Source organism: Cucurbita maxima, unplaced genomic scaffold (assembly GCF_002738345.1).
Source record: "Cucurbita maxima cultivar Rimu unplaced genomic scaffold, Cmax_1.0 Cma_Scf00009, whole genome shotgun sequence".
In the NCBI taxonomy this organism is placed as follows: Eukaryota; Viridiplantae; Streptophyta; class Magnoliopsida; order Cucurbitales; family Cucurbitaceae; genus Cucurbita; species Cucurbita maxima.
The window spans coordinates 4,463,781-4,489,529 of NW_019272025.1; the positions used below are offsets into that span (position 1 = coordinate 4,463,781).

The 25,749-nt window shown below is 39.7% G+C and overlaps 5 protein-coding genes and 1 pseudogene across 16 annotated transcripts; 3 read left to right on the top strand and 3 right to left on the bottom strand.

Moving 5' to 3' along the window:
• Positions 1 to 3,095: 3,095 nt before the first annotated feature.
• On the bottom strand, positions 3,096 to 4,672 carry LOC111484489 (E3 ubiquitin-protein ligase RDUF2-like). Its single transcript, XM_023131119.1, has one exon. The coding sequence runs from the start codon at positions 4,588 to 4,590 to the stop codon at positions 3,442 to 3,444; it is 1,149 nt and encodes a 382-aa protein (XP_022986887.1). The 5' UTR covers positions 4,591 to 4,672; the 3' UTR covers positions 3,096 to 3,441.
• A 1,655-nt stretch (positions 4,673 to 6,327) lies between these two features.
• LOC111484422 (pumilio homolog 2-like) lies at positions 6,328 to 12,337 on the top strand. Its single transcript, XM_023130995.1, has 9 exons — positions 6,328 to 7,515; positions 8,031 to 9,454; positions 9,558 to 9,699; positions 9,777 to 9,884; positions 10,489 to 10,701; positions 10,786 to 10,896; positions 11,180 to 11,374; positions 11,533 to 11,707; positions 11,805 to 12,337. Exons 1-9 carry the CDS (start codon positions 6,910 to 6,912, stop codon positions 11,852 to 11,854), a joined length of 3,024 nt encoding a protein of 1,007 aa, XP_022986763.1. The 5' UTR covers positions 6,328 to 6,909; the 3' UTR covers positions 11,855 to 12,337.
• A 1,411-nt stretch (positions 12,338 to 13,748) lies between these two features.
• On the top strand, positions 13,749 to 14,902 carry LOC111484526 (annotated as a pseudogene).
• Positions 14,903 to 15,038: 136 nt separating this feature from the next.
• On the bottom strand, positions 15,039 to 17,013 carry LOC111484460 (pentatricopeptide repeat-containing protein At5g59600). Its single transcript, XM_023131071.1, has one exon. The coding sequence runs from the start codon at positions 16,704 to 16,706 to the stop codon at positions 15,063 to 15,065; it is 1,644 nt and encodes a 547-aa protein (XP_022986839.1). The 5' UTR covers positions 16,707 to 17,013; the 3' UTR covers positions 15,039 to 15,062.
• A 765-nt stretch (positions 17,014 to 17,778) lies between these two features.
• On the top strand, positions 17,779 to 20,856 carry LOC111484444 (pentatricopeptide repeat-containing protein At1g11290, chloroplastic-like). Its single transcript, XM_023131034.1, has one exon. The coding sequence runs from the start codon at positions 17,981 to 17,983 to the stop codon at positions 19,850 to 19,852; it is 1,872 nt and encodes a 623-aa protein (XP_022986802.1). The 5' UTR covers positions 17,779 to 17,980; the 3' UTR covers positions 19,853 to 20,856.
• Positions 20,519 to 24,610, bottom strand: LOC111484446 (ribulose bisphosphate carboxylase/oxygenase activase, chloroplastic). Of its 12 annotated transcripts, none has more exons than XM_023131041.1 (14): positions 24,293 to 24,610; positions 23,862 to 24,169; positions 23,679 to 23,784; positions 23,503 to 23,588; positions 22,521 to 22,993; positions 22,152 to 22,433; positions 22,011 to 22,064; positions 21,815 to 21,901; positions 21,673 to 21,726; positions 21,529 to 21,582; positions 21,384 to 21,434; positions 21,243 to 21,296; positions 21,005 to 21,151; positions 20,519 to 20,754 (listed from the first exon to the last, which is right to left on the bottom strand). In XM_023131041.1, exons 1-13 carry the CDS (start codon positions 24,335 to 24,337, stop codon positions 21,024 to 21,026), a joined length of 1,782 nt encoding a protein of 593 aa, XP_022986809.1. In that variant the 5' UTR covers positions 24,338 to 24,610; the 3' UTR covers positions 20,519 to 20,754; positions 21,005 to 21,023. The 12 variants fall into 12 exon arrangements, with proteins under 12 accessions (XP_022986809.1, XP_022986805.1, XP_022986810.1 ...); XM_023131037.1 differs by having other exon boundaries at positions 21,384 to 21,437; positions 24,293 to 24,608; XM_023131042.1 differs by lacking the exon at positions 20,519 to 20,754 and having other exon boundaries at positions 20,869 to 21,151; positions 21,384 to 21,437; positions 21,529 to 21,579; positions 21,673 to 21,723.
• Positions 24,611 to 25,749: the final 1,139 nt, after the last annotated feature.

Consider the following 25,749-nt stretch of genomic DNA (forward strand, 5'->3'; position numbering starts at 1 on the left):
TTTTTTTTTTTTTTTTTTTTTTTTTTGTCTCAAAATTTTCAGAATTTCTTTTTCCTTCCCCCATTTTGTTAGATTCAAAAATGTAATTAGATAATTTTAATTTGGGGGTTAATGTCAATCCCGCAACAATTTTCGAATTTTCCCTCGATACCCTGTAATAACACGATAGATAAATTATTATTATTTTTTTTGAAAAAAACCCATATTTTGATTATGAGTATCAATCGAGTAATTAATTGTTAAGATGATAATTAGCTTCGATTCATCGTGTTACTCGTAGCTCGGTCTGAATTCGCATCTGGTTTGATAAGAAGATTGTGTATATAGTGTTGGGGAAGGTGCCAAAAATGTACATTAGTGGGAGATGTGAAAGCAATGCGTAGATTCTCTTTGAAATTGTGGACTCACTTTTCCCTCCTTTTTCTTACAAAAAAAACACACCCAAAAATAAAATAATTTCCAAATTTAGATACCATATCTTTAAAAATAAAATAATTTCCTAATTATTAAATAATTTTAATTTTTATTATTATATGGATATTTTAATATATCTACTTTAATAAAAATATTAAAATACGAAGGCTAGAATTATTGAACTACAAAATTTATTAAAAAAAAATCAATATTTGATTGAATGCATTTAAAATTTAAAATTTAAAATTTTAACAACTGTCTTGTCTTTTTTGGGATTGATGTGAGCATAATTTCTTCGTAAAAGCTAGTTGAATCTATGTATAACTAGATTGAATTTCAGCTCATAAAATGAAATTTTGTTTCGATCCTACCTTGTAAAACAACAACCATCGTATTATTTCTTACCAATGTATCGTTTGGCGGCGTGCTGATGGCTAGCATCGACTGCTCAAAGAGATTGTCCATTAAAATTTTGGCTGTTTGTTCTAACTTTGAGTGATCAAAAGAGTTAAGCGATTCGTAATTAATTATTTAAAAATTATAAATTATAAATTTTTAGTTTATTTTTAAAAACAAATTAAAAGTTGGTGAGTATATTATATATATATATATTTCAAGTTCAAATATCAAATAGATAAAAAGATAATAATAAAAAATAATAAACATTTAATTTGGGCCATTTTGGATCCAGACACTAGAGCTAGGCTAATCACAGTTTCTGCCCATTACCATGAGAGAGAATATTATACTCTTTTTTTTTTTTAAAAAAAAAAATCAATTTTTTATGATTTTTAAATTATCTCAAACAATAATTTTCTGACACTGATGAATAAAAAAATGTATCTCAAAATGATTACTATAATACTTAATAATCATTCACAATTAAAATAACAAAGTAGGATTAAATTATATATAATAAAAGAAATATCGTTTTAATTTATTCTTTCATGTTTGATGCTCGTTCTAAAATTATTCTTATATGCTAACTCTAATCCCCGTATGTGTTTAAAATTGATTGCTCAAGCAACACGTAACACAGAACATCATGCTAATAGTCGAGTCTATGAATAGGAGTGCTAAGTTCAAGTTTGAACTATGTCAAATTGTCGGGAATTATCTGATGATGTCATCACCATATGGCTAATAGTTTTACGTATTATATACGAGAGAATGATTTTAAAATATATACTATTAGTAACCATTTAACATGCAGGCTCATTCGACTCTTGGTCGAATCCATTTAACATGCACGCTCACCCAACCCTAAACCAATAGGGTCGAAGAGTCCACATTTAAATAGATAAATATGGAAGAGAGTGGAGAGAGAATCACCACTCAAGTCTTAAAAAAAAAAAAAAAAAAAAATCAAAGGAACTCAGGATTATCTCTAATATTTACTCAACAATTATAGTAGTCTCAGTCAGAATGACCAATATACCTGTAACGATCCAGGTCCACCGTTAGCAGATATTATCCTCTTTGGACTTTCGCTTTCGGGTTTCCCCTCAAGGCTTTAAAATGCATCTGCTAGAGGAAGCTTTCCACACTCTTGTAACTCGTGATTTGTTTTCCTTCCCAACCAATCTAGGATATAACAATCCACCCCCCTTCGGGGCCAGCGTTCTCGCTGGCACTCTTTCATTCCTCCAATCGATGTGAGACCGCCCCTAAATCAACCCATTTGGAGTCCAACATCCTTAATGGCACATTGACTCGTGTCTACTCCCCTTTGAGGCTGACACATCACCTCTGATACCATGACCTAGGCCTAACACTGATAGATATTGTCATCTTTGAACTTTCTCGTGACACATCGCCTCGTGTCTACCCCCTTCGAAGAATAGCGAGAAGGCTGACACATCGTCCGGTGTTTGACTCTAATATCATTTGTAACGACCTAGGTCCACCGCTGACAGATATTGTCCTCTTTGAACTTTCCCTTTCGAGTTTCCCCCTCAAGGCTTCAAAACGTGTATGTTAGGAGAAGGTTTCCACACCCTTATAAATGATGGTTTGTTCTCCTCAATGTGGGACATCATAATAATTCAGATGATAGAACAAAGGATTGAAAATCTTCGTGTTACCGGATTGTTTCAGTAATAAACACCACACACTTTGCCCATCTTCAATCATTCCTTCACAGTTTCTTAAATTCTAAACTCATATTTGGTTCAAGTTTCAATACCCAGTCCTCCATTACTTCCCACTGCTAATTGATATTGTTCGCTTTGACCTGTTACATATCGCCGTTAGTTTCACGATTATAAAACGTGCCTACTAGAGAGAGATGTTCACACCCTTATAAGAAATGTTTCGTTCCACTTTCAACTAAGGTGGGATCTCACAATCCACTTCCTTGTGAGCCAGCATTCTTACTGTCACATTGCTCAATGTCGGGCTCTAATACTATTTGTAACAGCACAAGCCTTACCACTAGGCCCGTTACGTATCACAATCCACTCCCTTGGGAGCCCGCGTTCTCACTGGCACACCGCTCAATAATTGGCTCTGATACTCTTTGTAACAATGCAAGCCCACCACAAGATCCGTTACATATCGCCGTCAGCCTCATAGTTTTAAAACAGATCTACTACGAAGAGGTTTCTACCATCTTTTACGGGTCTTAACTAAACAATATTCAGATCATAACACAGTAGAATCCAAAAAGAAGATTCAGTGGAGTTCAGAAACTGAAGTGGCTTCCAGATTGATATCACAGTAAGTAAACCCACCATTGTTTTTGGGTACAATCCAAAACCAAGCTCAAGTAAGTTTACACCTAAAATGGCTTCAAATTGACATAGCAGATCAACTCAAGATGATATCTGTTTCAGAAACTGAGTATAAAGAAAGCTTAAATGGCAAAAAGAAAGGCATTCATTGTTTTGCCAAGCCCAAAGCTATATATATATATATATATACACATGATCTAATTTGATTTGTGAAGGCATTGTTCAATAAATGTAATGAACAGATCAAAAAGAATACAACGCAGAGTAATTGTATTTTGTTGAGTGAAAAAGAATATCACCATCGATCGTTATCGCTCTGGTTCTCCAACGCCCATGCTCTGTTTTGCCGGCGCAAGTATCTGTTGAACACTGAAGAACCCGAATGGCTATGGCTATGGCTATGGCTTCTACTGACAGACTCCGATTCATTTGAAACCGCCGGAGAAGATGAATTTGATGATCTTAATCTCCCAAAAAAGGAAAAGATATTACGAAATGTTCGTCCAATCCCACGGCTCTCTCTTCCCCTGCTTCTTCTTGAACCCCACGACACCCTTCTTGGAGCTCCGTTTGCATTGAATCCACCGTCCATTTCGGTGTACACGGCCGGTGGGTCTCTTTCTCCGGCTAATCTCCCGCCAGAGAATCGCCCGACGGCGAACCCACCACCTGGGAGCCTCCAGATCGTCAACCCAACGGTTTCTTCGTCAACTACCCGATCTGAAACCCCGCCGGCCGGAGATTCACGTTCTGATGGCAGCTCGTGCCGGCAGACTGGGCAGGAATTTCTCATGGAAAGCCAAGGGATTATGCAGTCGGAGTGATAGATGTGTTTACAGGGCATTTCACGGGCTTCCGTTCCGATTTCAAACGCCTCTTTACACACGGCGCAGTGCGAATCGGAACCAACGTGACTTTCTAAAATCTCGATTGTCGGCATTGATTCCACAGCGGCTTTCGACGCCGGCGGATTTTCAGATCTACCTAACCCGTTGATCTCCAGTTGAGCCAACTGCTCCAGCAAGCGATCGAATCCAGTCCCCATAAGAAATTCCGACATGGTCGCCGGCACCGGACGAAGGCCAGACCCAGCACCATCGTCGTAGTAAATATCGAAGCTATTTCTATCCCCGCCGCCGACCACATCGCCGCCATCCGCAGAACCACGAACAACAACAATAGGGTTAAAGGTCGTCCGTTCCCCAAGTCTCCGGCGACTACGGCGAGAGCTCAAGCGAGAAGTCGGAAACTGATCTTGATCCAAGGTGTGAATCGCAGACGGTGAGAGCCGACGGTGGAGATCCGCCGCCGGGAGAGAAGAGGCGGTTTCAATCGTTTCAACAAACCCTCCGTCACAGTGAGGACAAGTGATGGTGTCCTCAACCCAAGCACGAACGAAGCGATTGCAGCGGTAACACCAATACGACGCCGTTCCGGTAGACATCGCCTCAGATCTAACTGAAACAAAGAAATCGAAAGAACCAGGAAAAAAGGAAACTCGTGCTTTGTGGAAACGAAGAAGCCGAAGAAAAGAGGGAGCTTTAAGACGCACCGAAATTGGGCACAAACGAGGCACGCGGTTTCACACGAGCGTGACCACGCGCCCTCGCCTCAATGAATTAGCACGACACGTGTCTTCATTGTATTAGCTCACTCATTGACAGTGTCAGTGAACGTTGAGTTGTGAACTTGGGCCCATCCCCGCTCCAATACGGATAAAGTTCTAAAAAGATTAAACTAATCAGAACGAGAACGCGTGAACCGGAGTGGGACCCACAAACAAATATCCGGTTGGTTCGGACCGGGTCTGGTTCGTTGCCACATCGGGACGCCGAGTTTGAATTTCAAACTGCCTGGTAAGAGAAGAACGTTCTGTAACGAGGCGACTTTGAACGAGTTTTATCTTTTTAAATACAAAAACGACACGTCGTATTGAGAGCGATGGCAGATGCCAAGAGGAGGACGACAAGAAATTGGAGATTATTTAATTTAATATAATAAAATAAAATAAATTGGGTGGTGAATTCTCGCCCAAGGTATTGGTCTAATTAAAAAAATAAAGTATAATTTGTGGTACTAATCTTGGTTTAAATTAATTATTATATAAAATCATAATTAAGGATGACATAAGTGATGACATGGCATTAATATAAATAAGATAATTTCAATTAGGATAATGTAGGATTATTTATTTAATAAATTAAATTGTGGGAGTTTAGAATAAGATTAGTTGGGAAAAATGATTAGCGTGACAGATCAAAAGAAATTGGTTTTTTTCTCTTTTAGGTAGCCCACTAATTTTTGTCTCTTTGTTACCAACGACCATCGGGAAGCCGCCGCCGCCGTGCTTTTAACCACCGCATACGGCGGTTGACTCTCGTGTATGGGCTGTGGACCTGGTAAAATGAGAATCCAAAACTGGGAAAACCGCCCAGAATGAAATGGGCCTTTACCATCGAAATTAAGCCCATTGAATCTGAACTGGACTAAGAAACTTTATTGGGCTGGATCTTAATGGGCCTTATTTTGGTGGGCCCAATACTTCACGGTAAATAAATACCATTGATCACCAATTTTTCGGGTAATTTCATATTAAATATTACTGATTTTTTTTAATTACTGTATTATTATGAAAAATAATGTTTCTGTATTTATTAAGTAAGTTAAATTACCAAGATTAGTATATGAAATCTAATATTATACCAAAAAAAAAAATTAATTTATAAAAAATAGACATGAAATAAGTAATATTTTCAAAATACTTATTTTAATATATTAAGTTAAAAAAACTTACAAATGGTAAAAAATATATGTATGTGTATATAGTAAGGTACAAAAAGGATAGGGAACAGTAAAAGTGAAAAAAAAAAGACAGAAACAGAAAAGCAAGTAAGAAGTTAGAAGTGTGTATTAGGATTTTTCTGAACATAGAAGGTACGGGTCGAATTCAGTGGAACTGACGTGTCATCTGGAGATTCCTTGTCTGAAACACTGAAGAACTCATCTTCATCGTTTATTATTTTTATTTTATTTTATTTATTATTATTTTAAAATGTGATTATTTTTATTAGTTACTTATCATTGCTTCGCTTGGTCAATCACTGATTAATTTTTTTTTTTCTTCGGATATTTGAGTTTAAATATAAAGACGATATATATATATATAGATTTTTACCTTCACTGTATTTAATCTCAGCTTCAAATGGAATAAAACCCTAAAAGGGTTCTCGTTTGTAGCAATCGCCGCCGGATTGATCTCAGCTGTCCCTGTCCTTGTTCTCTATATCTCAATCCTTCGTATTGATCTCATTTCAGCTGCGGGAATCTACTTCTTTTTTTTTTTTTTTTCGTTCACTCTTTTGATTTTTTTTTTGTTCGTCGGATTTCTCATCACTCTTCTTACCATTTGTAATTTGATATATTTGCTACGCTGGTGGTGTTATTACATGAAGATTATGTCGGGGAATTTTCCGTATTTTGGTAGAATTTAGGTTGTAGTGAAAATTAATGCTTATAACACTTGTTTTTGGGTTTGTAATTGATGGTTAGGTTGTGAAGGTTTGGGTTAGGGAATTGGTGGAACGAATCGAAATTTTGGTTTTGATCAGTTTAGGATGGTTTTTTTGAAGCTGTAAATAGTTGTTTCCGGTTGTAGGATTTTTGTTTCGGGATTAGTGTTTTTTTTTCCCCTCTTTTTATTGAGGCGTAGCGTTTTGTTGTTGCGCTGAGGCAGTGATCAGATAGGGGCGGAAGGGTTAGACAGATGTTTGGTGGTAACGAAGGATCGTTTGGTGATGAATTAGAGACGGAGATAGGGTTATTGCTTCGTGAACAGCGTCGGCAAGAGGCCGATGATCGTGAACGAGAGCTGAATTTATATAGAAGTGGATCAGCTCCGCCGACTGTTGAAGGCTCTTTAAGTGCGGTGGGTAGTTTGTTTGGTGGTATTGCTGGTTCTGCTAATGCCTTTGCGGAGATAACTGGTTCTAAGAATGTGAATGGTTTTGTATCAGAGGAGCAGCTTAGGTCTGATCCAGCTTACTTATCATATTATTACTCGAATGTGAACCTTAATCCTCGGCTTCCGCCTCCATTGATTTCAAAGGAGGATTGGAAGTCTTCGCAGAGATTGAAAGGGGCAAATTTGGGGTTGGGAGGGATTGGAGATACAAGGCGATCGAATGTTGGGGTGGATGGCGCGGGCAGATCCTTGTTTTCTATGCCCCCTGGGTTTAATGCTAGGAAACAAGCATCCGATGTCGAGTTGGACAAAGGGCATGGCGCCCCTGAGTGGGGCGGTGACGGGTTGATTGGTTTGCCTGGGTTAGGACTTGGAACGAAACAGAAGAGTCTAGCTGAAATCTTTCAGGTAAATTGCTTCCTGTTACTAGATTCTATCATTTCCATTGCTGCTTCAGCCTTGTAATCTGTTTGATCATTGAAGTCTTGACATAGTACACTAGAAGTCTTGAGTTTATATTTTAAAATTTACAACTTGATAAAATTTGGGTGTTAGTTAATGGTTTGTTCTCTTAACTTGATTTTGAGTGATTGATTTTAATCGGATTGATCAGTTCAATTTAATTTTCGAAGTGTTGTCACTGATATTGCGGCTGCTCATGGTTATTTTGGGCGTTTTGAATCTGTTCTTGAAGTGGTTATATACTTCAATAATTTCTTTTTGTCTATGTTGGCTTTCTAACATGCATCGAGTTCTTTCCAACATTGTATAACTCCCTTGCTTGTTATTCTATCCCATTTAGCTCACGTTTCTCTTGTTTGGCATTATATGTATTTTTGTTGCTTGTTACTGTGGTGTGAGCTACAAAATAATTTAACTTTAAGAAGTTTTCCAAAGTAGTTTAGCATCTAACGTCTATGCAGGATGACATGGGGCGCACAACTCCTGTTACTGGCCTGCCATCCCGTCCGGCCAGCTGCAATGCTTTTGAAGAAAATGTGGAGACTATAGGTGCTACTGATGAACTGGCCAATTTGCGTCATGACTTGATGATGTCTGAAATGCGATCCAGTGGTAATGGTCAGAGCTCCTCTGCTGGTCAAAGTATTGGAACCCCTTCTTCATACACTTATGCTGCAGCCGTGGGTGGTTCACTGTCACGAAGCAATACACCTGATCCGCAGCTTGTTGCAAGGGCTCCTAGTCCTTGTCTTACCCCTATTGGAGGTGGAAGAGTTGCAACTGCTGAAAAAAGGAACATTGCAAGCCCAAATTCATTTAATGGTGTCTCATCTGGAATCAACGAGTCTTCAGATCTTGTATCAGCTTTATCTGGTATGAACTTGTCACCGGAGGACACCATAAATGAGGAAGGCCATTTGTTATCTCAAATCAAACAAGATTGTAATACCCAACAAGGCTACATATATGGCCTGCAAGGAGGTCAGAATCATATTAAGCAACAGTCATTTGCAAAGAAGACCGATTCTGGGGGTCAATCCAGATCTTCATTCTCGGATGTTTCGTCTCATAACAATGGAGCACAATTTCAGCATGTGGATGGTACAAATTTGACTTATCAGAACTTTGGCCTGAGTGGGTACTCAATGAGTCCAGCTATGGCATCTATGATGCCTGGTCAACTCGGGACTGGTAATTTACCAACATTGTTTGAAAATGTTGCCTCAGCTTCAGCTTTGGGAGCCTCTGGTTTGGAGACCCGAGTTCTTGGTGGAGGTTTAGCTTCTGCAACAAACCTGACTTCTTCTGCTTCTGATTCACATATTCTTGGTAAATCGGGAGGTCAAATGACGGGTAATGCTCTTCAGGCGTCCTTTGTTGATCCCGTTTATCTTCAATACTTGAGGACATCTGAATATGCTGCGGCACAACTTGGTGCTTTAAATGATCCTTCTCTTGATAGAAATTATCTGGGCAGTTCATATATGAATCAGCTAGAATTGCAGAAGGCTTACGTGGGGTCTCTTCTATCACCTCAGAAATCACAGTACAGTGTCCCATTCAGTGGTAAATCTGGTATTTCAAATCATCATGGTTATTATGGTAATCCAGCTTTTGGGGTTCACATGTCATATCCCGGAAGTCCTATGGGTAGTACTGTCCTTTCTAACTCGCCTGTAGGACCTGGTAGTCCTATCAGGCACAATGATCTTCATTTGCGCTATCCTTCTGGTACGAGGAGCCTAGGTGGTGTTATGGGTCCTTGGCATCTGGACGTTGGAAATATCAATGAAAGCTTTTCATCCTCTCTTCTTGAGGAGTTCAAGAGTAATAAGACGAAATGTTTCGAACTTTCTGAAATTGCCGGACATGTGTTTGAATTCAGGTATGTATATATCTTGCTTGTTGAACTGATTATACGTGGTTTATCACCACAATCCTATCCTAAAGTAGTTTCTTCTCGTCTTCCGTTACTTTTTTATGAGCAGTGGGGATCAATATGGGAGCCGATTCATTCAACAAAAACTCGAAACAGCTACTGCTGATGAGAAAAATATGATTTATCAGGAAATTATGCCGCAAGCTCTTGCTCTGATGACTGATGTCTTTGGTAATTATGTGATTCAAAAGGTAATTAGTCCTTTTTGAAGGATAATTATTGTTATTTTCTTTGGTTTTATATGCTAAACACCAGAGTACATTCGCAGTTCTTCGAGCATGGACTTGCAGTACAGAGAAGAGAATTGGCCAATAAGCTTTTCGGTCACATACTTACACTGAGCCTTCAGATGTATGGTTGTCGAGTGATCCAGAAGGTACTGCTTATCTTAAGCTCGAATCCTTATTATCTTCTGAACACGGTGCCTGTTTTATTTTCTTTCAACTATTGAATCCAATATCCTCCTCTGAACATTTTCAGTTACTTTAGTTCAACATCAAATCTTCGTTCTTATAGACTTGAAGAGTTTATTGAGCAACATTCTAGTATGGTTGCAGTTAAATCAGCTAATGAAAGTTTATGTTTTCGTAACGATCTATGTAAATGTTAATACTTGCAGTGATAAACACACTTTGAGTCTGGTGTGGAGGCTTTTGGTAGTAGTCTCCCTTGTCTTAGGTTGGGTTTGGACTCTAATCCTCCTCCTCCTCTTGTACATTCTTTGTGGTGCAACACATATGTGTTTCCGTGAGAGACAGAGACATGTCGGCTTGGTGATACGGTCACTAAAGAGTAGCTAAATTATCCACTCTGAAAAGAAAATATTTGAATCAAGCCATGATGAAGTTCGACTATGCTTGTTCATTATCGGTTGCTATTCACAATGTGACTAACTCTGATATTTGTAATACTCATTCGTAATGAGATTGCATGATTTGCTGATGGTTGTCACATAAATATATGACAACTCAATTGTTCAGGCAATTGAAGTAGTAGACCTGGACCAAAAGATTAAAATGGTCGGAGAGCTCGATGGACACGTCATGCGTTGTGTACGCGATCAAAATGGAAATCATGTTATACAAAAGTGTATAGAATGTGTCCCAGAATCAGCAATCCATTTTATAGTTTCGACATTCTTTGATCAAGTTGTGACGCTCTCAACTCACCCCTATGGGTGTCGTGTGATACAGGTGCATTTTAAACAGTTTATTTTCTTAACTACATCGAGTGGATTTGACTTGTAATATCTTGCTGATACGTTTACCCCGTGACAGAGAGTTCTTGAGCACTGCAAGGATGAAAATACTCAGAGTCGAGTTATGGAGGAAATTCTAGGATCTGTTAGTATATTGGCACAAGATCAGTATGGAAATTATGTTGTTCAGGTATATTGGCACAAGATCAGTATGGAAATTATATTGGCACAAGATCAGTATGGAACTCTTTCAAAGCATTGATAATTCAATTTATGCTCCATTTACTTTTATTTAGATGGATAATGTGTAATTTAAACTCTTTTATTTTAATCTTTTGGAGTGCTTGCTCGAGGTGCGAAAAAAGTTTAAGATGTTCTGAATGTTTTAGTTTGTATCATCCTATCGGTATTTGGAGATGCTCGATATTCCCCTTTGCTAATTACTTTCTTTGTTTGATTCTCCTCCTCAACAGCATGTATTGGAGCATGGCAAACCTCATGAGCGTTCTGCAATTATCAAAGAATTGGCTGGTAGAATCGTTCAAATGAGTCAGCAGAAGTTTGCCTCTAACGTCGTCGAGAAATGCCTAACCTTTGGCGGTCCAACAGAACGCCAGCTATTGGTGAGCGAAATGCTTGGAACTACAGATGAAAATGAGCCCCTTCAGGTTTGTGAACATTCGTTTCTTGTACACTGATAATCTCTCTATCGTCCGCTCACGAACAACCATATCCAATTGAGTACGAAACTGAATGTGAATTCTTACCAGTCATACATCTTCTCCTGAATGTGAATCCTTTTCATCTGTTATTGAATCTTACGCAGGCAATGATGAAAGATCAATTTGCAAACTATGTCGTCCAGAAAGTACTCGAGACTTGTGACGACCAACAGCGCGAGTTGATTCTCTCCCGAATCAAAGTTCATCTCAATGCGCTGAAGAAATATACTTACGGGAAGCACATTGTTGCCCGCGTAGAGAAACTTGTCGCCGCTGGAGGTATATACCTACATTCATTCTCATCATCTTTAACGAACAACTCGTTTCGAACATGTACCAATTGTTGACGAAACATTTCTGTATGAATTACTTGCAGAAAGGAGAATTGCAGCTCAGTCTTCTCCACACTCTTCTTTGGTGACATAGGAAAGAAAATGTGTACAGCTAACCGAAGCAACCGCCAGATCGAGCGAAGCTTCATCGTCTCTTTCCACTCTTTTCCGTTTTATCATCTAGAGCAGTAGCTCAACCTCAACCTCAACCTCTCTGTGAAGACAGGTATGAGCTGATTGAAAATAAAGCAAGTTGTTTGTTTGTACTTTGGAAGGAAGCCTGTACATTTGTAGTTTTAAGCTGCTTTATACGTAGAAATCGATCAATTTCGTGGTACCGACGTTGAATGGCACCCGATTGCTGCGGACGAGATTAAAAAAAAAAAAAAAAAAAAAGGCTGCCTGCCTATACTTAGTTTTTTCTTTTTTCCTTAAGGGCATGTAAATGACTTAAAAATGTTGAGGTAGTTTTTTCCTTTTTATCTATATGTTTTAGCGTGACTGTACAAAAATGTTGCCATGTGAAGAAGAGCTGTGTTTATGTTAGATTATATTGAGGCCATAGTTTTCTTCTCAAGTATGCTTCTTTCATCACTCTTTCCCCTTCAACTCTACTTATGTCTTATTTATTTTGACCATAGAAAATAAAAGAACTGATATGACAGAGTAACCCTCAAAGTTTTGTATTAAAATTTAAATAGCCGTCTTAACCGCTATTGTCTGTTTTGACCCGTTATGTATTGCTGTAAGATTTTTCTAGGGAAAGGTTTTCACACTCTTGTAAGAAACAAGAAATGTTTTGTTTTGCTTCCCAATTGACGTGAGATCTCACAGTCTACCCATTTGGGACCAGCATCCTCGTGAGATCTCACCTTGGTTAGATAGATGGGTGCAATAGATGGGTGTAGAAATCTCTCCCTAATAGAGAGGCGGATGACGATACATAATGCGCCAAAGTGAATAATATCTATTGAGATGACGGAAATTGATGAGAGTGATGAGAGCAAATTTTCTACGTCTTCACTCAGCAATTTGTCGTATCGATCCATAGCATCAATCTTCCGGCCGAATCCTTTCGGTCCAGCTTTGGCTTTCATCTTCTTCCTTTTCCCACTCTTCTTGTTAGCCGCCTCCTCTTTCTCGAACTTTTCCTTCTCTCTTTTCTGCAAGAAGGCCGTCACAGCAATGTAGATTACCTGAGACCGGAAACACCACCCTAATTAGACAGATGAGATCAACAGCTATACGAACGAAATTAGTGAGTGGAAATTCAACTTCGAGATTCGAATCCGAGCATTCATTTTACCCCAGTCGTGAGAATCGATAAACCGATGAACGCGACAAACAGAAGAACAGATATTACGGTGGAAACGCCGGACACTATCTCCTTCGATTTCTCCACCAGTGCGGCGGATTCCGAGGCCAAAGTTTCCTCAGATGTGGCATGGAGCCTCCAAATTGAGATTCTCTTCGACGATTCTGCCGGAGAGGATTCAGAGCGAGAAATGTTCGTCGGCGAGAGAGAGTAGAGGATGAAGCAAACGGCGTAGATAGACTAGGAAGCTTGCAAGATATGTTGGCGGCCATGGCACATCCGCATCCTCGCTGTCCAGATCCACCGGATCTTTCGTCGCCGTCAAGGCTCCCAGCGTTATTTCAATTTCAAAAAATAATTTTAAAATTTAAAATTCAAAAGTATTTTTTTTAAAGGAAAAAAAAAAACAAAATGCAAGAATGTTTTTATTAAAGTTCTTGAAATTACTATACTACCCTTCAGAATTGACTTGACTAATGCTCGTCAACCATTGTAAGGCACGCTCCAGGTGTCAGTCCATCACGCGGTTGGCTGTCATTTTAATCTCAACCGTTGAATCATGAGGGCCATAGATTCACTAAGTCCACGTGTCTAGAATCCGTAGCGAGTACGTTTACGACTGAATTCTAGCGAGTAGAACTAGATAATGAAAAGAGAGCAATATTTCAGCGTCCTAAAAATATCTCGCCGAATCGCCTCCTTCCGAGTTCCGGCCTTCTTCTTTCCCTATGAGACAGTGTTCCCTTTCCGCTCACATTTTCTCTGATTTTCCCGCCTTCCAAACACATACTTCGATACGAACAATCTATCAATCGATCTTATCACCGTCCTTGCTGACTTCAAGATTCGAGTAAGCTACGCTAATACCTCTCGATTTGGTTGGCTGATTACTGACATGTCTGATCCTGTTTGTGGTGGAATCGAAGAACAAGAGAATCTGCATCTGTAAATTTGTTATGGAGAAGAAGAGAGAGTGCCGATTTGGTGATGGTAATGGTTGTATAAATGGCGATGAAAGAGTTTTTCAGTGGGAGGATGGCCTCCCCGACGCAGAAAAATTAACGCCTCTTTCTCAATCGCTGGTATTGCAGGAACTGGCTTCGGCGTTCAGGATTTTGATGGAACCTCATCGGAGTATATCTGATGTTAAGTCGGCGTCGAAGACGACGATATTGAATATTTGCGACGGACAATCGGAAGGATACAGATGTTTCGGGCTTAATTACGATCAGACGCGGGGGGAAGACGCCGCGATGATTGAATCGGACGAGGTGATAAATCTAGATGAGTTGGGATCCGATTCGCGGTAATTAAGGAGGATTGATTGTTTTAAAGAGGCAAATTCTATGCCTCGGGGGGAGAGCTCGATCGAGGATGCGGCATTGGCTCGAACCTTGAAGCGGCCGAGGGTTGCATCCTCAACGACTGACGAGGCGACACAGAACTCAGATGATTCTGCTCCCAGTGCCGATTCACAAGGAAACGGCTATTTTCCATCTACTTTTCCGATGACTTATGCGCCATCTCCGATGATGCCTATGATGTTCTATAGAGTATGGGAGCTCACGGACACGGTCTTAGTCATTCCGGCATGCCGATGGTTAACCTGAGCACTATACCGACCCACTCGTGTAGCACGAAAGGGCAGCATAATTGATTGAAATGACAACTGACAAGTAAGCTTTGATTGCGCCTTACTTTCAATGTGCTCCTAATCCAAAGTTGAAATGATAAACGAAGTTTGAGAATCTCTCATTTCGATCTTCAACGGAGCGTGCTTAAATTAGAGTCTGTTGTGAAAAGTTTGAATGAATTAGATTCTGTTTATTGGGTTCTCTCTGATGAACTACAACCTACCCTCAGCATAGTTTCACTTTCTTTCTCCCTTTTAGTATCTCTTTTCCCTCAAGAAAGATGAAGAACTCGGAGAACTTTGCAGCTTGCAATTATAATAGACCTGTTCTTCATATCCTTTAGAAAGGTTTTCCTAAGCTGTGGCTATCCAACTGCACCCAGGAAATTTCTTGAGCTTCCTCTTCTTCATCATACTCTTCAGCTTCACAACATGTCCCCAACTGCCTGCATTAGCATACAGATCAGACAATAACAAGCTGTTCCCAACACTCCCAGGTTCCAATTCTGCTAAATGTTTGGCTGCTTCCTCAGCTAGTTCAATTTCTCCATGCTTCCTACATGCACCTAATAAAGCTCCCCATACGTATAAATCCGGCTCAACCGGCATCGTCTTGATAATATCGTAAGCCTCCCCCAGCTTCCCCGCCCGACCGAATACGTCGACCATACAGGCATAATGCTCTACTCTAGGAACAATACCATGCTTAGTTTGCATCAATTGGAACAAACTTTTCCCTAGATCAACCATCCCAGCATGGGCGCAAGCAGTGAGAACTGCTGTAAATGTCAGATGATCAAGTTTCTTCTCATCATTATCCTTCATCTGATGGAAAAGCTCTATTGCTTCACTGCAATATCCATGATTTGCATACCCAAAAATCATGGAGTTCCAAGTAGCTGAATTCCTTTCAGACATCCTCCAAAATAGCATCCCTGCTTCATAAAAATAGCCACATTTTGCATACATATCAACCAGGGCAGTCCTCACATAGATATCCTTTTCAACTCCAAGAACCAGAGCATATCCATGAATCTCCTTCCCACGTCGCCCGTTCCCCGCCGATGCACAAGCAGGCAAAAGGCTACTGATTGTAGCAGAAGTTGGACATAGCCCAGCATTCAACATCCTTCTAAATGTTCCAAAAGCCTCCTCATTTCTGAAGTTCTGTACAAACCCAGATATCACAGATGTCCAAGACACTACATCTGGTTCTATCCCATTGGCTTCCATCTCTTTGAAAAGCTCATGAACCATTTCTTCCTCATCCATCTGAGAAAAGCCTGTAACCAAAGTGTTCCAAGTCACCAAATTGGGTTTTACACCCAATACTTGCATCTTCTCCACCAGATTCAAAGCTTCCTCTGCCAATCCATGGTGGGCATAGCCTGAAACCATGGCGTTCAATGCCACCAAATCCTTCCCAGCCATTGATTCAAACACTCGCCGAGCCTTCTCAACCTGTCCACTTTTTGCATACATATCTATCAACGCACTGCAGACATAAGCATCGGATTCAAGCGAGTATTTAAGGATTAACGCATGCAATTTTCTCCCTGTGGGGATGTCGGAGAGGTGACCACATGCTTTCAAGACACTGGGAATGATGTACTCGCTAGGCGTCGAGCCTTGTCTCTGCAGCTCACAAAATACACTCAGAGCTTCTGTGTAAAACCCATAACGAGAATAGGCCCCAATCAAGACAATCCACCGGCGGGGATTTGTTTGGGGAATTTTGTCGAACAGTTCCCGTGCATCGTTGATTTTTCCACACGCAGCGTAGAAGGCTATGAGCTTCGCAGCAAAATGTGTCAAACGAGCTAGTCCGTTGATGATCAATCGAGCGTGAAGTAACCTCCCGAAGTTCAGTTCTCGATCGCGTCCATACGTCTCGATGAGCTTAATATACTCATCGGATGAGGAACAAAACCCGCGGCGGATGGCCGGAAATCTGTTCGTAGCCCTGAAAAATGCAGCGCCGCCGGCAAGAGAGAGCATCCCAGATTCGACGAAGGCACGATAAATGAGTAATTTTATGCAGAAAACTAAAATGTTCAATACCCTGTCGCTGGTTCTTCAGCTAGCCGCTGTCAGCACCTCAGAGCTTGGAATCTAGTTACCTGACATAGCGGAGGAAGAGCTTTGTGGCGCTTGCGGGATGGAGTCGCAGAGAGTCCCCGTAGGATGTGGTTGGTGTTTCTCCAACGGCAACTACAAATGAAATCAAACCAGTAAGAGCAGCAGTAGTATGAAGGAGAATAACGACGAGATGGAAGCCACGCTTTTGAAGTTGAAGAAGGATTTAGGCTTTTATAGCATCAGCATGGAAATTTAAAGTGCAGCCTTTCATGGTCTTTGGAGGAGGCAACATATATGGCATATATAATTTGGTTGTGATTCCCAATATTTGGCCATAAACTGTGAATTTATACTTTTCATAACTGCAGCTGCCCACGGGTGTAAATGGAGTATTAACGGATTGAATTTCTATTTTTTCTTTCTACATAATTCACCTCTTATAGGCCTAGTATCCTTGTTTGCACTCGTTTCCTTCCCCAATCATGAGGAACATCCAAATTCATTCCCCTTTGGCGCCCAACGTCCTTGTTGGCACACCACTTGGTGTCTACTCCCTTCGAGGCTCAGCTTCTTCACTGGTACGTTGTCCCGGTGTCTGTCTCTAATACCGTTTGTGACAGCTCAAACTTATCACTAGCAGATATTGTCCTCTTTGAGCTTTCTCTTTCGGACTTCCCCTCAAGATTTTTAAAACGCACCCGATAAGAAGAGNTTTTCACACTCTTTAAAGAATACTTCATTCTCCTCTCAAACCGAGAATGTCACAACATATTAGCCACACCCTTTAATTTTATAATTTTAACTTAATTTGAAAATAGCTTCAAATCACTAACAAGATTCTAAAAAAAAAAAAAAAAAAAAAAAAAAAATTAGAAACTTTGGGAAACTAGATTACAAATTTAAGAGCAAAAATATAAGGTTTTTAAAGTATAAGATTAAAATGAAAACTAAACTTAAAAATTCCTACTAAAATCTCAATTGTCTACGTGAAATGAATCGGTGTCATGATCGGGCTTTGGAGCGAGTTGCCGCCAGAATTATCGACGATCCACGAGGTGGGCGTGTCGACCTGTGAAGCCTTTCCTTGTGGTGGGCTTGAGCCGAACTAGTTCTTCGATATTTGGACCGCCTTCAAACCAATTTCATTCAGAATTTGTTCAACGCCGGAGGTTCGATTAGAGAAACATGCGGCCATGTACTGCTCCACTCGCCCCCTACAAAGCGCTGCTCATTTTCTCAAGGCCTCCTGGAAATCAAACCACGTAAGTTTCAGAGCTTTGATTTCTTGTAATTACAAGGATTACGAAGATGATTCCATCCAACCCAGCCTTCAAAACATTAGCCAAAAGCAAAATTTATCAGACAATGTCGACATCCAATTCCTGGTTCAGTTACTGCGAAATGGGTCTCCTCCGACCCCTCACATTCTCAGTCAAACCATATCCGCCTGCACGAAATCCGGCCTTCTGGACTTGGGAATTCAAGTCCACTCAGCCATTGTCAAGCTCGGTTTTTCTCTCAATCCTTATATTTCTAGTGCTCTTGTCGATATGTATGGTAAATGTTGGTCCATGTCGAATGCCCAGAAGGTGTTCGATGAAATGCAGTGTCCAAATGTAGTCACTTGGAATTCGTTGGTTACTGGTTATTTGCAAGCAGGCTGTCCTTTAATGGCAATTACTTTGTTTTTAGAGATGCTAAAGCAGGGGATTGAACCCACCCCCTTCAGTTTATCTGGTGTTCTTGTGGGCTGCTCTCAGTTACAAGCTGGAAAGCTTGGAACTCAACTACATGGTGTTAGTTTGAAACTAAGGTTTTCGTCTAATGTTGTTGTGGGTACAGGGTTAATTGACATGTACTCCAAGTGTTGCAATCTCGAAGACTCGAGGAGAGTGTTCGATATAATGTCGGATAAAAATGTGTTTACTTGGACTTCAATGATCACTGGTTATGCTCGGAATCAGCAACCTCATGAGGCAATGGTTTTGATGCGAGAAATGCTGCATCTGGATCTTAAACCAAATTATATGACTTACAATAGCTTGCTAAGTTCATTTTCATGTCCTCATCATTTTGATCAATGCAAGCAAATTCATTGCCGGGTAATAGTGCAAGGGTTCGAGAGTAATAACTATATAGCTGCTACCCTTGTTACTGCATATTCAGAATGTTGCAGTAGCTTAGAAGACTATAGGAAGGTTTGCTCAATCGTTACAATATCAGATCAGATTTCATGGAATGCTGTTATAGCTGGTTTTTCTAACTTGGGCATAGGTGAGGAAGCTTTGGAATCTTTCATTCAAATGAGGCGGGAAAATATCGATGTAGACTTTTTCACGTTTACAAGCATTTTTAGGGCCATAGGAATAGGTTCAGCTCTAGAAGAAGGAAGGCAAATTCATGGTCTAGTGTATAAAACTGGATATGGCCTAAATTTATTCGTCCAAAATGGTCTTGTATCTATGTATGCTAGATGTGGTGCTATCAGTGATTCAAAGAAAGTGTTCTCGAGGATGAACAAGCATGACTTAATATCATGGAATTCATTGCTTTCAGGATGTGCATACCATGGTTGTGGTGAAGAGGTCATTGACATGTTCGAGCAAATGAGGAGGACATCAGTCAAACCAGATGATACCTCCTTCCTTGCTGTGCTCACTGCATGTAGTCATGTTGGTTTGCTGGACAAGGGACTTGAATATTTCAACTTGATGAGAAATAGATTGCTTGAACCTCCAAAACTGGAGCATTACGCTACAGTAGTTGACCTTTTTGGTCGAGCGGGAAATCTTCACGAAGCTGAAGCTTTCATTGAAAACATCCCTATAGAACCAGGGATATCAATTTACAAAGCTTTGCTAAGTGCTTGCCTAGTCCATGGGAATAAAGATATTGCCATTCGGACTGCAAAAAAGCTTCTGGAACTATATCCACATGACTCAGCTACTTACATCATGCTGTCAAATGTGTTGGGGAGAGATGGTTATTGGGATGATGCTGCTAGGATAAGGAGGCTAATGTCCAATAGAGGAGTCAAGAAAAACCCTGGTTTCAGTTGGATGTGACTTCAATAAAAGGAGAATTTTCAGCATAAATTATGTTCCTAGGAAGCAAATGGTTCACAGTTTAAACCCTTCTCCAATGGGGTTGATGGCTAAACTTCCCCAACGATCACTTTAAGATTCTCTCTAAGGTGTATTCTCTTAGATCCCGGGACAAGGTTCATCTGATGCCTGCGAGTGTTACCTACAGTATGGTCAAAGAGTGCTGGCGCTTGGATTAGTCCCTTTCTGGTGATAAGAATTCGACATATACACAATTCCTAGCTCTGTATTCATTCAAAACTCACTTATTTGTGATAGATCGACTACATGGGGGATTTCACTTATAGAATCATCACTTAGTCTATGAGCCTTATGCTGCCGTTATTAATGTCAAGACACAGAAGGAGAACAAGGTGCTCTTTCTATTTCGGTCGAGCCCATGATCTTAAAGTTGGAAAAGTATACAAAAAGTCCATCTCTGGTTCTCTTTACCACATTTTTTGTTCAGGTAAATCGCAGAATAAGGCTATGGTCTGCAGGAGAAGGCTCTGAAATCATGCTGAGTGAGAAGGGGGACTTGACATTGGAAGACCAAGAAAATTAGTAGAAATTCAAACAATTGAACCAAAATTTCAGAACTTCCAAGCCTACAGAAAGAGAAATTACTGACCAGGAGACTGTGCATCATTTTGGTGAACAAATCAATATATATTGTTGCTTGTAAGAGAAAGGAGAAGAACCAGTAATGTGGTCCTCAAAGAGCACCCTTCCAGCTTCTCCAAACTGAAAAGGGAACGTCTGGAGCTGAAGCATATTAAAAGTTAGCAGAGAAAAATATTCCTTCCTCCAGAATGGTTTTGTTGGAATAAGAATCTTCCAAGTTTCAAACAAGAAACGCAGGAAGTTACTGCTGAAATCATCGCCTGCATTGTAAGATTAAATGAGATCCTGTTTCGTTCAGTATAGATGTAAATGCTAGAAATTCTTATGTAGAAGTTTCTTAAGAAATGGATTGGAATTACCTTCAGGTATTGATAATGACTGCCAATTTTGTCTTTCATTCAATTGATACAATGGTTTCAGTGAAGTTTTATAACAGTAACGATTTACATAACTAGAGAAAAAGCAACTCAAAAGTATTTGCTTCATTAAAACGCATTTGTATATCTATACCAGTACATGTAGAAAATTCCTAAGAGTCAGTGCTGGAAGCTTTTGTTGCCGAATCTGGGTGTTGGGACATAGTCTTTAGCAGATGAATCTGTACAGCCTTCAGGAACAGTGATATTAGCTTGTTGCGTTCCTCTTCCCCCATTGATTCTTTAAAATTGAAAAAGAAAATAACGTAAATCAAAATTACACATAAAAAAACAAATGATAAAGACAGACTTTAATTGTAAAATTTCCCTACCATAAGAAGTTCCTGTCTGAACAACATCCTCGTTTGCAATTACAGGAGCAGCTTCTTTTAAAATGAAGAAGGAATAATTAATTTAGGCTAGGATTTAGATAACAAATGATCAAGATGATTTTGGACGTAAGAGTTGCCTACCACTAGAAGTTCCCGACTGAAGAACATCCTCATTTGCATCTATAAGAGCCACTTCTTGTAAATTGGAAAGAAAATAACGATTAATGTAGATTAGTTTTCATAGAACAACAATCAAGATATGATTTTAAATGTAAATTTTGTTTACCAGAGTTTCCTGACTGAACAACATCCTCCTCAGTTGCATCTTCGACAGCAACTTCTTTGAATTCGAAAATAAACGAAGTTAATTTAGATTAAATTTCATAATGCAGATGATCATGACGAACTTTGGATGTAAATGGTGGCTTACCATAAGAAGTTTTTGACTGAACAGCATCCTCGTTTGCATCTCCAAGAGAAACTTCTAAGATTGAAAGAAGAATAATTAATGTAAGATTAAATTTCAGAAAACAAATGATCAAGACATGACTTTGAATGTAGAAGTTTCCAACCATAAGAAGTTCCTGACTGAGCAACATCCTCATTTGTATCTTTAAGAACCTCAACAGTATCTTCATTTGCATTCACAAGAGCAGCTTCTTTAACAATGAAAAAACAAAGAGTATGCAGATTAAAGAGCAATGAGTTTAGATTCAATTTCAAAAAACAAAGGATCCAGACATGACTTTGGATTCAAGAGTTGCTTACCATTAGAAGTCTCTGACTGAACAACATTTTCAGTTGCATCTTCAAGAACAGCTTCTTTAAAATTGTAGAAAGAACAATCAATACAGATTATTTCAAAAAAGAAATTATGGAGAAACGATTTTTAATGTAAAAGTTGCTTACCCTGAAAAGTTTCAAACTGAACAACGTCCTCATTTGCATCTCCAAGTGCAGCTTCTTTCAAATACTTGTCAGCCAATTTAACCCTCTTCACATTCTCCTGTTCCATGATGAGCATGTTGCCATATTCTAGTAGCTTTTCTAGTGTCATCTTTGGTTGATTAAAAGTTGGGGGGCCTTCCTTTGAGTTTACAAGATTTTTTCCAATGCTCTCAACTCCAACACCGGCAGCCCACTTTCTCACTTCATTGTCATAAACTCGAGCTCTCAAAGCACCAAAGAAGTCTGCAAAATGATTGGTTTATGCAAGTCAATATTCTTCTTCCGTTCAGAAATGTTTGATTTCAGCTGAACCAAGTTAGTGAGGCTTACCGATCGACTGCCCTGGGAAGGTGTCGACGAGTTTGACAATGTCCTCTGTCGGTACACCGTCAGTCCTAAAGATTCCAGTGCAAATACCGATACGATCTTCACGAGTCGGAGCCCAATAGAATTTGTCCATGCGACCATCACGAATGAGGGGTGCATATAAAGTTGAGAAGTCATTACCAGTTACTATGATGGGAACTCTGGGATTTTCTTCTTTGTTGTATAAGCCTGGTAGCTGCACATTGGTTGGGTTGTCAGCAATGTTCATAAGAGTAGCATTTACCATCTGGTTATTCACTGTGTACTGTGTGGCCCCACCAAACCTTCCAGCTCCAGCATCAAGATCGTTGATAAATAGGCAACTCATCTTCCCTTTCTTGATAATATCAGCCGCCTCTCTATATCTTTGCCTGATCAATTTTGCTGGCTCTCCTGCATTCCCACTTTCTAATTCCCCAGCACTCATCATAATAGGGCTGAAATTTCATCATAACTAAACAAAATTAAGACCAACAATATATCAGTGAGAAGAAGAAATACGTTCAGAGATTTGTAGGGCCAACTGAACTAAGTCTGGATGATCTTAGTATTTTCAGGGTGATTTTAGGTGTTTTCTAGTGAGAACAAATCTTTCTATAATCACTCTTTTCGGTAGAGCACTCCCAAGGCTCTCTCAAAAGTCATCTGAAACTCACCCTTGTCATCGAGTTCAAATACCCTAATAGTTCGACCAATGTAGTATGCATTAAACTCGATCCTTAGTGTTTCGTTTGAACAAAATACCAGATCCACGTGACCATCTTAACCAAATCCAACCTCTTGCCACCATCTTTACCAATCCCACGTCGATTCGAGAGGGAACGAGTTTCAGCATCCTCGCTGGTTTTGAACTTACTTAGTTTGGTTGTTCAACAATATACTTAGTTCAGTTGTTCAGTTGGCCCTCCAAACAACTTCCTCAGAACTAGCTGGGTTTTGAACTTACTTGATTCCCATCTTGGCAAATACAAGTTCACACTGAAAAGATTTTCCTTGTCCTTTACCTCCCCAAATACCCAGAATGAGAGGAACCTAAAATGCATCCAAGAAGGTTAGCAGTTAGCACTGAAAGACAAACATGGACGAACTATATCGTGTCGAACATCGAGCTGTATTTTTAACCTTAATGTTTGGCAGGTTCATGAAGTTTTTGACAATGTGAACCATAAGTTTGTCCATGAAAGCTGGAGCTATGTAAAATCCATCCATATTATTGTCGAAGTTGTATCTGAAACATTGTAATACTTCAAGTAAGCTCGCATAAGAATGTTCAAACAAACTGCAAAATTCTAGTTGAACACTTACTGTCGAAGTCCAGCACTAACGTATTCATATGAACTCAAGACAGCATTGTGAGTTCCTGTCCCCATGGGAGCTTGGAAAAGAGGATCCGCCAATCCCTTCCCTCTGGTAATGTCTTGCTGGTCATCAGAAGTATCAAAAGCAAGGCCTCGCCATTTGTCCTTCTCGGTTTGCTTCTCCTCATTATACTCAGCAACAATCTTGAAGTTTCCAATCACCATTTTTGAGGTGGTGGATTTGGAACTGACCTTCAACCTGCTGCCCAAGAACGCTGAGTTCGGCACTAAACCTCCATAGTTACTGTTGTTTAACTGCATATAACATGAGATTCAAGATTGAAAGATGAAACCCAGAGAGAAAAAAAGAAGAAATTGTTAAATAAATTGGTATTCTCCGTCAAATAACACAAAAGACTTGGCGGGAAGAAACAGTACCGTTGTTCTATTAACAGCTCCAACGGTTGAAACCGTGGCAGCCATGGAACTAAGGGCTTAGGAGGGTGTGAAGAAGTGAAATTCTAGCAGCAAGCTTGTACCCTCCCCTCAAAATAGATGAACAATCAAGTGAATCATCTCGAGCTCTTTGAAATTGATGAACTCTTGAGAGACTTTAGGCATTCACAACCACACACGTGGCAAACAAAGGCGCCCGTTCAGTAAAATTACTAACAAAACATGATTCTCAAATCTGCTTAATCTAAAGCGACCGTTGAGGTTGGGATTTGAGCTTCCATCTGCACCACGCAAAAAGCGGACGTGAAAATAGAAAACAAAAAACAGAGCTCTATTATTTTCGCTTCTATGTAATACTGAATCCACAAACTTTCTCCATACAATATGGCCCGTTCCACTAAGCAAAAACCCATGAATAATTCAGAGTTATCTAAAAGGCCCTGTGCCATATAAAACAAAAATATGAACAAAAATCGGGGGACTCGATGTGCCACATACAAGCACTCCTTATCTCTTTATCCCTTGGAGATACTTAAATAGTTACTCATGTAGGAAGAAAATAGTTACTGATTTAGGAAGAAGATATGAGTTAGTTTAGTTTTATTTAGTTAAATAATTTAGCTAAATTGTGAACTTGAGTTAATTACTATGTCAATTAGTAATTAGGATTTAACCCTATTTTCCATTATTCTTGTAAGGCTGTAAATCTTTGAAACTTCCCATCATTGAAATTATGAGTGTTTTCTCTTGATTGAGAGTTTACTAGTGTTCTTGGGATGGATTTCTATACGACTTTGTAGGGAACTGTGTTTTTGGGCAATTCTTTATGGATTCATTTCCATAAAACTAAAACCCCCTGCATCAGTTACAGATTTAGCTCAAAGACAAGTAATTGAAAGTTGGAAACCAGCAAAAACGTAGTCCAATTACTGCATAATTAGTTCTTGTTTTTCATGGAGATTACAGTTCATTAGTCAGGAGGATATGATGGAGATAACTAGAAACGGGTAAAAGAAAGAACCCCAGCTAACCCCCTCAGTAGAAAAAGAACAGATAAAGGAGAAGAGGAAATCAGGAAGAAGAGAGGATGAATTTAGGGAAAGTTGCTTGGAAAATCCCAAAGCTACGATGTCTCATATGAACAGATGGCTGTGGCCCTGAATGACAATTCTCCATCCACTTGTACAAAGTGGGTAAGGAGAGGAATGAAACTTCAAGCCAGACTGATCATCGGCCCATAATTCTGTACATAGCTGTTGGATCATCAACCCCAGCGGCCAATATACCACAATGATTACAGAAATTATGAGGCCTCATGATTTGGCGACAAGTATGGGAAAGTTGCTGTGAGATGCCACGTCTATCGAAGAGAAGAACGAAGCATTATGTATAGGGTGTGAAACTCTAAGACAGTGTTTTAAAAACCTGAAGCTCAAAAG

Coding starts and splice junctions, on each gene's coding strand:
- LOC111484422 (XM_023130995.1), top strand. CDS start 6,910: ATGTTTGGTGGTAACGAAGGATCGTTTGGTGATGAATTAGAGACGGAG. Junction 9,700..9,776: donor GTAATTATGTGATTCAAAAG/GTAATTAGTCCT, acceptor GTACATTCGCAG/TTCTTCGAGCATGGACTTGC. Junction 9,885..10,488: donor GTTGTCGAGTGATCCAGAAG/GTACTGCTTATC, acceptor TCAATTGTTCAG/GCAATTGAAGTAGTAGACCT.
- LOC111484489 (XM_023131119.1), bottom strand. CDS start 4,590: ATGTCTACCGGAACGGCGTCGTATTGGTGTTACCGCTGCAATCGCTTC.
- LOC111484444 (XM_023131034.1), top strand. CDS start 17,981: ATGTACTGCTCCACTCGCCCCCTACAAAGCGCTGCTCATTTTCTCAAG.
- LOC111484446 (XM_023131037.1), bottom strand. CDS start 24,337: ATGGCTGCCACGGTTTCAACCGTTGGAGCTGTTAATAGAACAACG. Junction 21,902..22,010: donor TCAGTCAGAGACTTCTAATG/GTAAGCAACTCT, acceptor TCATTGTTAAAG/AAGCTGCTCTTGTGAATGCA. Junction 21,438..21,528: donor TGTTCAGTCAGGAAACTCTG/GTAAACAAAATT, acceptor CCAATTTACAAG/AAGTGGCTCTTATAGATGCA.
- LOC111484460 (XM_023131071.1), bottom strand. CDS start 16,706: ATGCTCTCTCTTGCCGGCGGCGCTGCATTTTTCAGGGCTACGAACAGA.